Genomic DNA, 16,548 nt, shown 5'->3' with positions numbered 1-16,548 from the left:
GATGTTTCTTTGGTGAGGAGGTGGGCCTTACTTCTATTTTCAATAACTCATCCAATTAGAAACTGGAAATCCCAGAGGAATCCAACATCTCTGTCCAACGTGACCTGAATCAGCGTTTCTCAATTTCACCCACAGTGGGGGGAAAAAAATGCCATTCGATCTAGCACACCCTTGAACAAGGTGAAGGAATGGAGCATGCTTGGATTGCCTTGCAGTACCATAATCCAACAGCAACAGAGACTCCTGTCTGGCCAGGTGTCTTCCTACAATCCCCACAGTCACCCTCTGAGGAGTGCAGCGTCCTTATCTCTTCACCACAAATTTTTTTACACCGAATGGGACATATTTTTCACGCATATTCTCGACATGTGAAGTCCATAGTCCTTATTTCATATGTGTCAGTAGAAAAAGTTGCTATTTTTCATCTGGAACACGTTAAACTATCATTTTTTTCAGGTTCTTTTTTCTTTCATTATTGAAAACTATTTTAAATATACATTTTAAATATACAATAGCTAGCTTCCAAATGCTATGCAATGTTGTGTACAAAGGCATATTGCTTTTACCATCACAAATAATATGACATAACAAGCAATGAGAAAGAACCGCCAAAGTTTTAGCATCAACTAAATCTTTTTTATCTAATAATATCCTACAAATATCACCACACTGCACCTTATACATCTTCTTTCCCACACTGCTTGTTTTTTTTTTTTTACTCGTCCTTATTTTGTATTCATGTACTTCACACGAACCAGACATTCAGCAGGTTATGCTGAAGAGAATTAAGGAGAAATGTATGTGCGCCATACTTTTCCCCCACTGAGTCTGAGCCTCCGTGGTTACACAGCAATGATTATGGAGGAAGACAAAGGCAAGCTGAAGACTAGAAAGTACAAGGTCGAAAGGGAGAAACTGTGGGCTGAGGTGGGGGAGGGTTCGAGCTGGCTGACAGACATGTTGGGCCAGCCCAACTTAACCTTTTTAATTGTGTCTGTAGCACTACCTTTCAGAAGAAGACAGGGCTTAATGGAGCTTCTTCCAAAAAAAAAACAAGCTTAAATGTTAAAACTCCTTTCTTTTTTCTCCTCATAATGCTGATGCAGTACCATTAAATTAAATGTCCTTCTCATGCAAAACCATAAGACATTCAATGTGGATTACTTCAGTGTCAGCGTACCCAGCACAAACCAGGCTATAACCTTTCCACATTTTCAGTGCTCATATTCATATGGAGTAGATGAGATCCATCGCCTCTAGGCTTCCTGGATGTGCAAACTCAATCCAATTGGAAGATGCATGTTCATAAATGCTGGGTGAAGGAGATCTCTGGGTTTAGATCTGGAAGTGAGCCTATAGACAGGATTATGACGCCATTTTTAATTCCTCATTGCCCTGAGAGGATGTTCCCTTCCTCTTCTTAACATTTTACAATATTTGACATGAGCCAATAATGCTGTGTTCTGGTAGTCAGCGCCAGGCAATTCACTGTGACATATTTCCTTGTTCTCTGATTGATAATTGACAATATTAAAGCCCTAATTCACTGTGTTGCTTTTCCAGTCTTCATTTTTAGCAGTGGTTAGAGAAAAAGACTTTGCAACCAGATGGACGTTTGTAGTCAAGGTGGGTTAGAGCCGTTGCACCCTTCCGAAAATGACTAATTTACAAAATGCAACAACAGTATAAATGGATATGTGGGCTATGCAAGTTATGCAATTTGTTCTGTAAACATTGCAATGCAAATTATGTCCATTATCTTTTAACCTTTACTGTATTATCTCAAGATCCAATACTACTTTTTAATTCCTGCAAACATCATGATATATTTGCTTATTTATCATATTAAATTGAGATATTTTAAACTAATGGCAATAGATGGCACATTCAACTTGTGTAATGTAGTTTTTGTATTTTACACTTTAATAGAATATCAGTCGAACATCATTTAGATATTAACTCTGAATAATGGTTTCAACAGACTTTAGCTGGCATTCAGTTTCACCAGTGCTAAAGTAGCATTCTTTGAAAAGTTGTCTCAGCATAGGATCAACATTGAATGGTGCTCTGGAAGACTGAAGAATAGGGAGTCCATCTTGAATATTACCTTGCCACAGGGCCACATTACAGGGAAATGTCGCAAGGTTAGTAAGAACCTTAGGCTTTACCTATCTCTCTCATATCTGTCCCACCCTGATACTCTTTACTTTTTATTTCTGTCCTCAAAGAAGAACATTCTTCCTACAGCCCTTATACAAAACACAAGAGGGAAGACTCATATTAAAATGACTCAAGCCTTTATGACTAACTCCATAGAGCGCTTCCTATTATCAAGCAGTATAGTCTATCTATTCTAATACTTTAGAGGTGTCTAGGTGTTGAGACTTGTAATCTATACAAGCAGTATAACCCGAAGTAGCTGTAGCATTTCTGGAATGCTCCTGTGCTGTGCCTGTGTTCTTCCCTCCGTATCTCTCTGTCCTTGAAATCTTATTCATAAAAACAGGAGGATGAGTCAGTCAGAAATATGGATTGTCTGGGAAAATGCATACAAGGAGGAAGATCTGATTCTGTAAATAAACAGGGTGGCAAAGTCGAGGGGCGCTTCTTTTGTCTACAAACTTATCCAGTGGTGAGTTGGTACATACTGTTCAGGGAACCACATAATTGCTCTGAATATACTAAATCTCCCGAAGGCTGAACGAGGCTTCCGGAATGTGTAGCAAATGCCAAGAACAAAGGCATCCGCCAGACAAAAGAATTACAAAAAACATTTGCGAGCAGATGATTCCTTAACATGCAGGGCTGTGTGGAGTGAAATTTTAATTGCAGAAAAAAAAGAAGTGCACTGCCTGTGTAATCACAGATTCAACATGTTCCTTTCGGCAGTACAGCTGCCATTAGCTCTTTTGAGCAAATGCAAAAGAAATAGGGGAAACACCATGACATGCATATTGAAAAGAGTGCGCTAGAGTGCATTTCCTGAATCTTGTGCCACTTTGAATGTGACAACGGCAGACTGGAGAGTCCCCTCTGTGGCTCTGAAGTGGGAGCAGAAGGAGATGCTGATTGCAGTGCCCCTGATCAAGCCCTTGTCAAATGACAGCGTTGCAAGCTCGTAATTTGCACCGCAGGATATTAATGATCACCAACACCATTGCTTAAAGAATTCAAAATAAATATGGCGAATGCGGTGCAGTGAAAGATGGCACAGACACTGATATTGCACAGTGACAATCACTGTGAGCTGTATCTATTTTGTGTTAATGCATCTTTACAATGGTGCACACTAACGCAACTTTCAGGGTCATTACTGGGGTTTTCTTTTTTTGCACTAATCTATCACACTCTTTTTGTCTCACTTACTTGAAGTCAATGTCTTTTTTTATCACTGAAATCAATAAGTGAGACAACTTGAAATATTGGACTTCGGACTCCAATGCTGGGTATGTATACATTTTACAAACGGGAAAAAAAAGAATTTCCTTGAGAAAAGTAAATTGTATTTGCACACAGTGCTATATGTAATAAAGAGAATGTAAATAGATGAAGACAGAAAAATAAATAGCAAATAAACTGATTTATGTAGGTTGAAAAAAAATATATATTGTAGAAGGTACAGGAATAAAATAAAGGCCAAGCAATATAGTGGCCAGCTAATATAATGGACCGATATCTGCCATTTTGAGGTTGTTCGCATCGGCTGACAGGGAAGTAGAAATGGCCTGTATGTACTCTAAGTACCGACTGCATAATGTCGTGAGCCATTGCTGGCAGCGCTAGTTGAATTTCAGAAAAAATGCGCTACATATCCCAAGATTTCAAATTTCTAGGTAATTAATTGATCACCATTAATATCATATTTAATATATAATTGCGTTGATTTCAGTTTTTTTAAGTAAAAATATTACTTGATTCTACAATGACAGTTGAATCTATCTTTGTGTATACACAAACTTCGGTTGTCAAACAGAAAGCTAGCTCATGAGGTTATAAGTGAACTTGTAAATACAGCAAATGCTTTGCTCAGCATTATCATTGTGGTCACAATTAAAATTGTATTGACCTTTCTTATATTGCACTGTACAATTATGTATAAGCAAGACAACTTAATAACCAATTATTGCATAGTCAATGCAGTAGAAACAGCATTTGCAAGCGAGCTGGAGCTGGATAGCTTATTATTGATAACTGTCCCAAAAAAATGTCTGCTGGTGACATAACAAGTTAGCCTTCCATGTCAGGATCATATAAAAATGTAATTTTATATTACATTTTATTTGGCAGCGGCTTTATCTGAAGTGATGCACAATAACTGCATACCGAAGGACATTGGAACAACCATGAACACAGGTCAGATAAGGCAGCTGCAATTCGCATAGAGTACCAGTTATCTATAGCCATGAACATGTTATGTTGAATTTGAGAAAATAAAGAGGCTAATATTTGAATAGGATACTGATAACTTAGTGAAAAAGTCATTCAATTCACAAGCGTATTAGCTAGCAATAAAGTACCTATGGCCTGCTAATGTTACTTATTCCACACACTATTCCGTGTTTACATCCCAGTTCTAACAAAATGTCCAGAATAGCTAAATACCGAATGAGAAAACACACAAAATAGGTGCACTATGGAGTATTGTACGGTGTTCTCACAAATTAAGGGATGCACTTAGTGGAAACGATGATTATAACCCTGCCTAATTAGTGTTAACATCTATATGGAATCATTCATGTAGCTAAAATGCGATTTTCAATATCTCCGACCACCTCACCTCTTCACTTGACATTTTGCTTGTAGCACTCGAGGGTGTGTCCTCAATGGGGGTGTGGGTGGGGTTGAGGACGGAGGAGGCAACAAACACAGTGTCTAGAAGGGCCGCAAAAAACCTGCATAGTATAATGTAGCAATGTAGTCTTGGTCCAGCTGCTTAAGTATCTTCCCACATTTAGTGTAATTGCCATTTTATTACTCTTCTTCTCCTCCTTCTTCTTCTTCTTATTATTATTATTATCATTATATTTTTATTATTGTGATTTGTTGTTTTTGTTGTAGCTTTAACTGATTTTTTTTAGTATTTAATAAGATGCATATATTAGCATCTTTAATTAGCTCGCTCTCAGTCTCTCGCAAAAATAGTACAGGTATCAATCAACCTGTGGAATAAATAACTGAAGCTGCAGTAAAAATTTATATTATAAAAATAAAAATAAGTCACGTAAATTTGAAATGTATATATGCATAAGAATTCAAATTAGGAAGGATAATTCAACGGAGTAAGGGACCAAATGAACAGATGGTAATCTGAGAGGCTGACGGGTGAGAGAATAAGAAAATATGGGGAGAAAAAAACAAGCTTTCTCTAAGTGCTTTTCCTGAGGCTTCCAGCTTGGGCCTGCCATAGTTTTCCCTTTAGTGACCTTTGACCCCTTGCTGCCATTAAAACACACACAAAGACACTTCACACTTGCAAATAAACACACACTCATACAGGACCCAGGTGCAGTTAGTCCCTTTCCTTCACAGCAGTGTGAGCAGTGCAATCCGTGCACACATCTTGGAGAAAACCTTCTAGTTGAGGCAGACAGGTAGACAGACAGACAGATGGACATTCACACACACACACGCACACACACACCCATGCACACACACACACACACAGAAAAGACTTCATGAAATCAACACACTCCCATGCTTTGTAGGCAGCAAGATTCCATTGTAAGACACCTGTAGGTTCACTGGACCAATAGATAAACAAGCAAATAAATCAGCCTTTTCTCTGCTAAGAACTCTTCCTGCTGCTCCCCTGCTGCCTCAGTGAGCCTCGACTGCATTGCTGTAAATGCAGCTCAGGACCTGTCAGCTTTGAAGCCAGACACACTAGCACCCTTATTTGTGAAACAAGATAATGATAACGTACTCCCTTGCAGAGTGACAGTCAATGTGCGTAATGTCATTTTTCTGAAGCTGTAAAGCATGCCACAAGTTGGCAAAAGCTCAAATACACTGCTGTAATGGAGGGTGAAGGGTATAAAGATATCAGTTTTGCTGTGCTGTTGCCTCTGAAATGTTGCCTCAACATTTTGCTTGGCTTTAGTATTTTCCTAATTCCATTGGCATTTGAATTCCAAATTCAGTCTTGGGTTAAGCAAACTTGGTGTGTACACAACCTCCAGTTGTCAAACAGCAAGCTAGTTCATAAGGTTAATAAGTGAACTTGCAAATACAGTAAATGCGTTGCTCAATATTATCATTGTGTTGACAATTACAATTGTATTGACCTTTACTTATATTACACTGTGGCATTACATATAAGCAATAGCCAATTATCGCATAGACAATGCAGTAAAAATAGCATTTGCTTGCAAGCTGGAGCTGGCTAGCTTTCTACTGATAACTATCCCCAAAAAATGTCTGCCGGTCACATAAAAAGTTAGCCCTACATGCATTGATACGTCATCATCAAACACTGACCACTTGGACTCATGACTAAGTTCACTAAACCCTTTACATTTTCAAGACTTTTAATTGTTTTTGTGTGGGAAAATAATTTTGCTGATGGTACATTTACAGACCTGGTTATATATTTTTTTTATTTTTTTATTTTATTTTACAAACATTTTATTCACTTTTAATTTGGAAATGCTGCTGTTTAGATACAACATAACTTATTGTGTTTTTGCGTTAAACATGTATTGTTGAGTTAAATAAATCTGCAAAAGAGAGTCCATCCTTAAATTTAAGATTTGCTTTGTTTTGAGTTGTGACTGTTTTGTACTTTTCTAACTGAAGAGGATGAGCAGAAAAGATTCTGTAAAAGTGTATTAACTATTTTAAAATCCTTTTCTGAAGGCACAGATAGCACAGGTGCCCCAGAGCAGTCAAACAAAAGACTCAAAGGCAGCAATAGTTCAGCAGCAATAATGGGCATATCCACAAACGTAGACCTGAAACTACTGTGTGTTACCACTGCTTGTAGTCATTGTCAATATAGGTAATGTAGTCAATGTCATTCTCAAGGACGGGACATTCGTAATGAAAATACTGAGTTTTTTCTGAAAATATATGACTTAAAGTACAAGACAGTTTGGTGCCAGCTTTTGGTTTATGCTTTGGCAAAGACAGTCAAATGATAGGCCTACTCTGTGATGTGTAAATTGAGATTGAGATGCAAATCAAGGTTGTAACTGTGGACTGAGGTCAACCATGATTTTGCTGGTCCTGATAAAGAAGATGGATTGCTTTACCTTAAACATGGAAGTAATTACTTGTTGCTTTATTCTTCCTCTAAGAGGATTTTCACCTCAGGAAATCCTAAAATATCACCGACCATGCGTTTGCTTTGTAGAACTTATCTGCACGTGACAGGGCAGAACTGACCGTATTTTCACCAAGAACTGTAGCACCTACCAAGTTACAAAACTCCTTTTAAGAGAATTCGTGTTTTGTGTGGCAATGACGCACATATTTTCTTTCAAGTCATACTAAGAGACCTGGCGTTTATCTACATCACAGAAATCACATAACAATTGTCATTTCGCTTGAGTGCATGATGTATCGAAAGTGATGTAGCTACCTCTAAAATTTTCATTTAATGCTGGAAACCTAATTAAAAGGGCATTAGAATCCAACTGTTTCATTGTAGGCTTCAATTAATCACGTTAACTTTGCGATTAAGATGTTTGAATTAAATGGTATTCGCCTACAGTAATATTTTAAAAAAATCTTCCACGACTGCCTTATCTGTTAAGTGTTACTTGAATATGACTATTGCAAAAAGGGGCACATGGACCTTCCATCAACAAAGGCACATTGCCGATTACCGATGAATGAGTTACCTGAAATCGCTGTAAGGATGAATTATCCAAAAGCCGGCCGATTTAACACGTTCTTGTTCTCGCTCTACCGCTTTTTCACTCCCAAACATCCTTAAAGAAAACTTGTTAACCCCCGGTTGCAGCATTGCTCCAAACTGTCTGTGCATGAAGCCCGCCTGGTACAATCTCTCGTCGTCCGGCAAAATTTGATCAAGGTTATCCAACTTTATGAACCCCGACTGTTGGCCGGGAGAAGCCTGTTGGGCACCGCCGCCGCCTTGCGCACCCAGGTCGCCCGCGCAGCCAAATGCTCCAGGAGGGCTCTCCTCGTTCGGGGTGACATCTCCTTCAGTAATAAGGCGCCTCTGCTCCGCCGAGTCCGAGTCGTAAACGTGTCGACTTGTGATGGACGAGAGGCTGCCTCTAAACCTCCGACAGTCCCCGTTCGAGCTGGTCTTCATAGGTCTCCCAATATCTGTCTCCATGACCAACGAGTCTCCGCTTCTAGTCTCCCCGACGCCTTTGCAGCTGCTTGCGGAGGACGGGGAAGGCAAGTGCTTCATCCGGATACTCTTCCTCCGGGTGTCCTTGTCAGCGTCTTCTCCTTCGCCAACGATCGAGGTTCTCTGTCCAATGTGCTGTGGCAAGCTGTAGAGCCGTTTGCGCATCGATGAATGCAACTTATCCATTATTATATGTAAACAGTTGGAGGACCAATTAGGTGGGAAAGGGGTAAGAAACCGATTATTACTGTTATTTTTGTCACGAAGTGCCAAGCTCCCTTTCTCTGCCTGTGAGCGCTCTGTCTGGACCTAATCACAAACCCCGCAAGCCTTACGCTGATGCACATGACATGGATTGCTGTGGTGCATTTGCAGGCAGTTGATTATCTCGAATATTACCTGACGATTATAATATGCCTCCACGCGCAGCTTTGACAGGCTGCTCCGCTTCAGTATTGCGCTCTTGCTGCAAGGCACTGGAAGGCTCAGAATCAAAGTACACATGAAGTCAGCTCGGAGAGACGTGCCTTAGGATAGAAAGGGGGGGGGGGGGGGGGGGGGGGGTGCGTTGAGTGAGGACATGCTTAATAACGAGGCATGCTCTCTACCTCCCCGCTCCAAGACTCGTGTCTGCTGCCAATAATAAACAATGAAATGTAATCATGCAACCCTCAACAGCACCCAAGGACCACTGACATCACGGATCCATGTTCTCAGTGAGCTTTCAGGTGTTGTGAATATGCATGAAACGTATCTATTGGGTTGTCATAGGAGCAGGCAGTGCAAATACGCACAGCATACAGTGTCCAAGATTTCAGACTGGACTTTTAAAGGGCTAATACTCCCGGGGATATCACTTAACAGGCCTGTTCTTGTCTTTTTTCCGTCACTGCATTCATAAAATCACACAGCAGATCACGATATTATTGCTTGTGAAATAGCCTATCGGTTTTAGGGGGCAGTCCAATATGTCTGTAGCCTGGATTAAGGACCTTTTGCGCATGATGAAATGCTACGATGATACTCTAGGTAGTCTGATCAATTAGCGCGGGTTTTACCTAAATTCTGTTAATTTGGTTACTGAATTAATTATAGGCCTACATTCGATTCGCCCGTTAGAGGCATGCTATTTACAATGTTGTCTGGAAAATATTACATAATTATTCCAAAATAACGAAGAAAACAAGGAAATAAAGAAAAACATCAAAAATAATTTGTGGTATTCAGTGTATCTGTAATATTTTATAATTTACCACAGGCTTAAATTACGCCAAAACCCTATGACATGCAGTGTTTTTGTTGTAGTTATTTGGCTATTGTAAATGAAAGTGTTATACAGACTCGTCCTCTCTGCAATACGACAAGGAAATCGTCCTAAGTGATAATCTCTTCTGAGAATAAAGGGGAAAGATATCAGGGTGAAAACAGAAAAATACATGCATTGGTTAAAGTTATAAATTAATTTGGTAAACGGTCATAAAATATTGTTTTATTCGTAAACGGGAACCACTTTCTGGATTGAAGCAGCAATCTAAACTTCTGCTTGACGTCAGTTTCCTTTTGAAGTATGTTCATGATTACACGGAGTCACCACGAAAAAATACGTAAAATTGCGTTCGGAATACATCTGATACATCTGATAACTACTGTAAACGTGTCCATACAGTCATTTCACATTCTAATTTGTCCTTATGAACGAATGATTGTTCTTAAAGGTATTACAACTTATACTTCTAATACTTATATGTATAGTATTGTAGCAATTGTAGCAATTAATACGATATCAAAAGTGGCTTCTTAGAATTGCTTGCCAGAAAAAAAAAACGAATTATATAGTTTGAAGTTCACACATGTAAGGGCATTAAGTTCACATACAGTATGTAAATGTTTAAAAATAATGATTCATTTGTGAATTCAAGTATTAGGCTGCAAAGTAAGTGACAATAAATGTAACTTTAAAATATTAAATGACTATAAATGTATTTCCTGGATTGGAAGCAAAATATTGATTACAACAATGTTTAAATATTTGTAGACACTTGAATTATGTGGATCGATGAATAATAAGTCCTCAACTTATTTGGATTTGCATACTTTTTTTTGTATCCGCTGGTGTTCAGACAGAATTTTCAGCTGAACAGAAACTGTTTGAAGAATAAATGTTGACACTAAAGCCAGTAATCTAAAGTAATCTTGGATAATTCCACTGCACCGAGTAATGCATTTTATTGTAATGCAATGTAATGGAAGATCTATTTTGTCAATGGATTCCTGAACCTGTGCATCCTGTTTAGTATTTCATTTTCATCACTTAAATATGGAGTATATGATTCAGTATAAACTGTTGGCCTTAGGGATTTAGTGGCCATTGAATACAATATAGAACATTGCTCTGGAAAATAATCCTCTGTAGTGTTCCATTCTTTTGCCTTTTCCAAGGTTCACAGCTAGCAATATGGCATATGTGCATTTTTTTAATGACACAACCAATATAGTCAAACAAATAAAATGTCCACTGTTAGTTCAACTCTTAACAGATTACATTTTGTCCCACTCTGGAATGTGGGAAAAAATGTTATCTGTTAAGATTTCAATTAACACTGTTAGAGTTGAATTGGCACTGGACATTTTACTGTGCAGAGGCTGTATGCCATATTGGATGATAACAGCCATTATGCCAAGCTAATTTTGACCAGACCGACACGGTTATTTAGGTCAATACATAAAGGCCTGTGAGAAGAGGGGACAGCAGTCATTGGTGGCCTGGCACCCTTAATCATATTGCTGGTTGAGGTCTTTTGATGCAAAAACATAGCTAGAGACAAAGCTGGCCCCTGCTGGGGCTTTTCCATCCCAGCAGGAAGTAGAATAGCATGCTGTGTTGTAAAAGGAAGTGTTTCTGGAGGACAATTTAGTGTAGCCTATTCCAAGACAGCTATAGTAAGGGGAAGAAAGCAAAAGTGAGATTATAGATGACCTTCATTTGCACAACAAACCAGTGCCATACTTCAAAAACCAACTAACAGCAATACTTGAAAACTGCTGTGAAATTCATTATATGATTGTTTATGTCTCTTACTAATAACCACATCGACACACATCCATCTGTGGAGGAGGAAAATAATCATCTTTTGTTGAATCTTAAGATTCAGTGAGGAAAACACAGTGTGTATGCAAGTGAGCAGATATGTCAAATCGGTCTATTGCAGTGATGGAGACCTGTAATACTTCTAGAGAGACAGAAAAATCAAACAAACAAACAAAAAACCCCTGACACATATGACTAATGGAAGGTGGTTGTATTGGTCACTACCTTTTTCAATCATCATGTGAGAAGACCATTGCACTCCAGTGATCCCAGTTATGCAAAAATGGCATAGTAGCTGCGGATAAGACTGAGAGGGAAGTGCTGTAGGAACAGAGGGGGTGTGTAAAACAAGGTGATAGCAAAACGCACTGCACCAAACAAATTCACGACCACAGCAATAAACCAGAATGGCACCTGGAGTAAATAGACTGCAGCTAAGCACTGCCCATGAATCAGTTTCAGGTGTTGTCCCACAATGGCACAATGGCTGTATGCGTGTAGTGTGTGTGTGTGTGTGTGTGTGTGTGTGCGTGCATGCATGTGTTTGTCTGTGTTTAAATTCTTTTTCTTTTCGATTTTGATTTCATCACTCTAAATGTATACACATCCATGGCATCACATAACACAGAGATGATATAATACTGTATTTATTAAAAATAATTTGGGATAAAATAAAATAAAGGAACACTTTGTTCCATTGTGATCCTCACCTTTCTCTATTAATTAGCTGAACATCTGACAGAAAATAACGCTGATGTGTTGCGTGAAATGCTCTCTGAATTAACTTGAGTGTTACATCTGTCCGTTCAGGACTACAACAGACACTTTTCTGGGACACTAGAGCCCCCTGCTGTATGTAATCTGGTACAACAGCGCTACTGCATAAGTACACAGCTCATAGCTGCCACAGATCAAAAGGGTGAATTTGGCTGTATCTTGACTGTTATAAATACTGCTATGCAACACAAAAGCCTGCATAATCTTCCCCTTAAAATGAAAGTTTCTTTAATATATTAGTATGAGATGAACTAAATCCATTGACTGGTCTGCCTGAGAACATAAATGCATCAACGAAACCTTGAAATTCTCTTTCACTTCCCCACTGTCCTTTTTTGCCCTTTTTTCTTTGTACTGTGATAATGTGGAGCAGGGCAGTGATCCTCTAAGCACATGACCCAATCAAGGTGATACATGCACAGATCTGAATGTGTGTGTTTGTGTGCTTGTGTGTTTATTCCAGGAATATGCGTCTCTGTTGCACAATGCTCTAACATTGAGGAGATTCAGCTGGAAGTCCACACATTGGTCATCATGATCTGGAGGGGAATCTTATAATTTTAGCTGCCAAAATGGCGGCAGTGCATACAGTATGTTTCTGAAATAATGTGTTCTTGCTTTATTCTTTTTATTGAAATATTGAAAATTATTTCAGAACATCGCCATCTTCTAACAGATTACCTATTTTAAGTGTGACAAAGCATTGTTAGATGTGTGTATGTATATATATATATATATATATAATTATTATTATTATTTTTTTTTAATTAATTAATTTATTTATTTGTTTGTTCTGTCCAGAAAGTCTGTTCGTTTCACAGAAAATATTTTTAAGTGACATAGAAATAGACAGTGAAATATGATGTTTTAAACCACTTGTTGCAAAAACTTAAATTATTAAACAATTCATATGCGACAAAACACCGCAATCATACCCAGGAAATCACACTGAGCACACCCACTTAACTAATGCAGATTATAATCAAATTGGAGAAAGCTGTTGGTGACAGAGAAATTAATTGAACACAATTAAACCTTCTGCTCATATGTCCAGTAAAGGTTAATCTCAGGGCAATAATGAATCCTCTTTGTTCGTTCTGCCTTGAGTCATCACTGCTTTATAGCCTCCAGCCTAGAAATTACATCGTTATCTGAATCATGAGTGTGTCACTTAATTTTGACTGGAATGTGAGTTCATTCATTGAACACGCCAATGCCTTTGATGTACAAATCTGACCGTTAAATGTACGGTATCTCTTCAGCCTAACTGATACCAAAGGACTCAACAATATGTGGTTTAGATACACAGACACGTGTTACTGGGACATGTTATTCTTACTTTTACACAATTGTCTTGTCTCATCAATATTTATTGGTTTTGAAATCAAAATTGACTCAACAAGGAGCAATTTTAGATATAATATTATAAGGTCATACTAAACAAATCTGGAATAATAGAGTGCAATAAAATTACAACAGAATAATAGGCTACTTTAAATTGTGTTGTCCTTTTGATGGTAAGGTTAAAATGTTCAGCACTGCACTGACACATTCGAAGTGAAATGTGTGGGGAAATTATGTATCAATGAAAACTGATTCTAATAACGCCTGCAGCTGGACTAGACTTTACGACGTTAATAGCCACACCCAACTCAAAAACGTGATTGAGATTTCACAAAAAAAAAAAAAAAAAAAAAAAAAAAAAAACCCGGGAGCGACGCCAGTCACGCCACATAATGGGGTCGTGGATGGACGGGGTGGGGGGCGCCTGAAAGGTATCTTACGGCCTGTGGCTAGCTACAGCCCAACCAAAGATACTTCCACTGAAGGGGACAACTTTGCTACAACTAAAAAATGAAACGCACAGGTCAAATATCTAGTGAGGTATGGACATGAAGAACCGGAATGAGGAGAATTAACGGGTTCTGCACGACATGGACCTGGTTTGAGAATTTGTGGGGAGTTGAACAGGTGTCTTGGTGAGTAACCGTAACTCGTGACACTACAGCTGTGATGCTAGTTTAAAATATATATATTTTTATTTCACATTGTATGTGTTTTTATTTACTGCAACTAGTTAAGTACTAGCTAACTAGGTTACATGGTGTTGGGCGTTATCATCGAAGTTATACCTGTCCTGCTCGAGGCTAGTTAGCTAGCTACACCTCGCAAAACCGGCACAATATATTAATGTAACTAACATTTGCTTCGTTTTGATTCAATGTGAAGTAATACTGTCTACAAGGTAGCTGCCTAGCTTGTTGCCTGTCTAGTTCCCTCTCATATTGGATGCAACACTGATTCCGAATGTGCACGTTTCGGCTACAAACTGACCATTATGTAATGTGCTGTCGGTACCTTTTGAAGGGGGCGTGGCTTAAGACCTGATTCTCTATTTCGTCCCTTTCAGCCTGGAGATATAGGGAGAACGAAAAATGGCAACATTAAAAATAAATAAATAAATACATCGCTAAATAAATGGATTAAATTTATGCATTCCATCTGGATTTATATATACATACAGAAACGGAACAATTAAGTTGTGGTGCAGTGGGTAGCTGTTGCCTCACAGCAAGAAGGTGCCTGGTTCAAATCCCAGGCAGGGCCTTTCTGTGTGGTGTATCTGCGTGTGTCCTTCAAGTTATGATTGTGTGAGTGAATAGTGTGTGCCCTGGGATTGATTATCCAGGGTGTATTACTGCCTCTCGCCCAATGCATGCTGGGATTGGCTCCAGCACCCCCCTGATGAGGAATCAGGCAATGCAGAAGTACCCATTCATGTCAGATTTGATCTATTTGTGTACGTTCATTTATTTGAAAAAGAAAATTCTAGCATTTGTATTTATTTATTCATTTATTTCTTGAATCATAAACCAATTAATTTCAAATTTTGGCATTTTTGGCATTCCATAAATATACTACCTACAGTTCAGTCAAATCGTTCTTTTCTTCTTTCTCTGTACGAATCTAATTTCGTATTTTTGAACCAATGACTATGAGGCAAAGTTCACAATGTTTGCTTTTGCTTAATGTGGTAGCACCAACTATTTGACTATATTGTTTTGATTTACAGTACTTTTAAGTAAACTTAAGTTTGCACAGCTGAAAAGGGCTGGAATTAACACAAAAACCATAAAATGGTAATGCATGCAGTGGTTGTGTATACACACACACACACACACACACATATATATATATATATATATATATATATATATATATCCTCTCCATGAGTCTGGCATTACATTCCCTCAAAAGATATAACCTGAAAATTGCCCTTTGCTTTGATTGTCAAAGCTGCCAGGAGGGGGTTATATAATTAATATGGTCACTGCAGAGGATCTGTGAGTATTGTTCACTTCACCAAACTATCATAAGCTGCTTCTGGTAGTAATTACATTTCTATGTTACTAAGTGGTCCACTAGATGGTGCTATTTTTATTAACCCTGAAATAACATCAGAACTGTTGTGGTGTACCCATCACTACTGCCTTACTGTATGTTGGAATGTTTGCAGTGCTTATTTTTCATGGTATGTAAGTTTGTCTGCACCGTCTTAGATCTCATCCATTAAATTTAGCTTCTACTACAAATGCGCGGTTGTAGTCAGAGCCCTAATATATCATTAGCTCTGTTAAGCTTAGTATAGGATAACTAATATTTATAGCATTTTATTTTAGGTATAATCCCTTACTGTACATCCCAGTGTGACCACATTTTTACTGCATTATCACAGACCTATCAGATGACAGGCAAAATACTACTTCAGTGGAAAAAAAAAAAAAAAGAGGCGTTCTCATGGAGGAGTTTTGACGGGCGTTCGATGACATCTAATTAAGTGCTCTATTGCATGACAAACACTGGTAGACTGGTTAACACTCACTGAGAGCACCAGATATTCATAATTCCCTGGTGCTTTTAAAGGTCTGTTTCCTGATTGAAATTCTTGTTATAGTTGTTGTAATGTAATGACTCACTTCCCTTTGGGATAGCCTGTGTGATGGTCAGTAAATAAGGTTTTCTCTTTTTCTGTTTGTTGACATTCACTGTATGCTGTCCCTAGACTTGCGTACAGAACCCCACCTGATGTGAAATGTGTATGCCAATCACAGATAAGAATATGTGGTGTACTTGCTGTAGAGAAGACGGAGAGATGTGTCATTGGCAGAGATGGTGCACGTGCCTGTATGTGCCTCTACATTTCAGTGTGTATCCGTCTGTCTCTGTGTCCCACTCTGCATTGTAATTCAAGCTCGTGTTTGGTAGCGCACCGGGGGTAGAGAAGGCGATCGTGGTTCACACTTAACACACGGCAGCACTGTCGACAAACTGACACACTTCAAAAAAAAATATTTTCAAA

At 38.6% G+C, this 16,548-nt stretch overlaps 2 protein-coding genes across 2 annotated transcripts in view; one reads left to right on the top strand and one right to left on the bottom strand.

Annotated features, from left to right (window-relative positions):
* Positions 1–8,805, bottom strand: part of LOC118214913 (potassium/sodium hyperpolarization-activated cyclic nucleotide-gated channel 3-like) — a 51,472-nt gene extending 42,667 nt beyond the window's left edge. Inside the window, exon 1 of the mRNA XM_035395206.1 lies at positions 7,842–8,805. Coding sequence (XP_035251097.1) covers positions 7,842–8,509 — 668 coding nt within the window. The 5' untranslated portion in view covers positions 8,510–8,805. The remainder of the gene's footprint in view (positions 1–7,841) is intronic.
* Positions 8,806–13,929: 5,124 nt separating this feature from the next.
* Positions 13,930–16,548, top strand: part of LOC118215261 (calcium homeostasis modulator protein 6-like) — a 39,539-nt gene continuing 36,920 nt past the window's right edge. The window contains exon 1 of the mRNA XM_035395862.1: positions 13,930–14,167. The gene's annotated coding sequence lies outside the window, so the exon portion shown is untranslated. The remainder of the gene's footprint in view (positions 14,168–16,548) is intronic.

The sequence above is a fragment of the Anguilla anguilla genome, chromosome 16 (assembly GCF_013347855.1).
Source record: "Anguilla anguilla isolate fAngAng1 chromosome 16, fAngAng1.pri, whole genome shotgun sequence".
NCBI lineage: Eukaryota > Metazoa > Chordata > Actinopteri > Anguilliformes > Anguillidae > Anguilla > Anguilla anguilla.
This window is presented reverse-complemented; position numbering and strand designations above follow the sequence as displayed.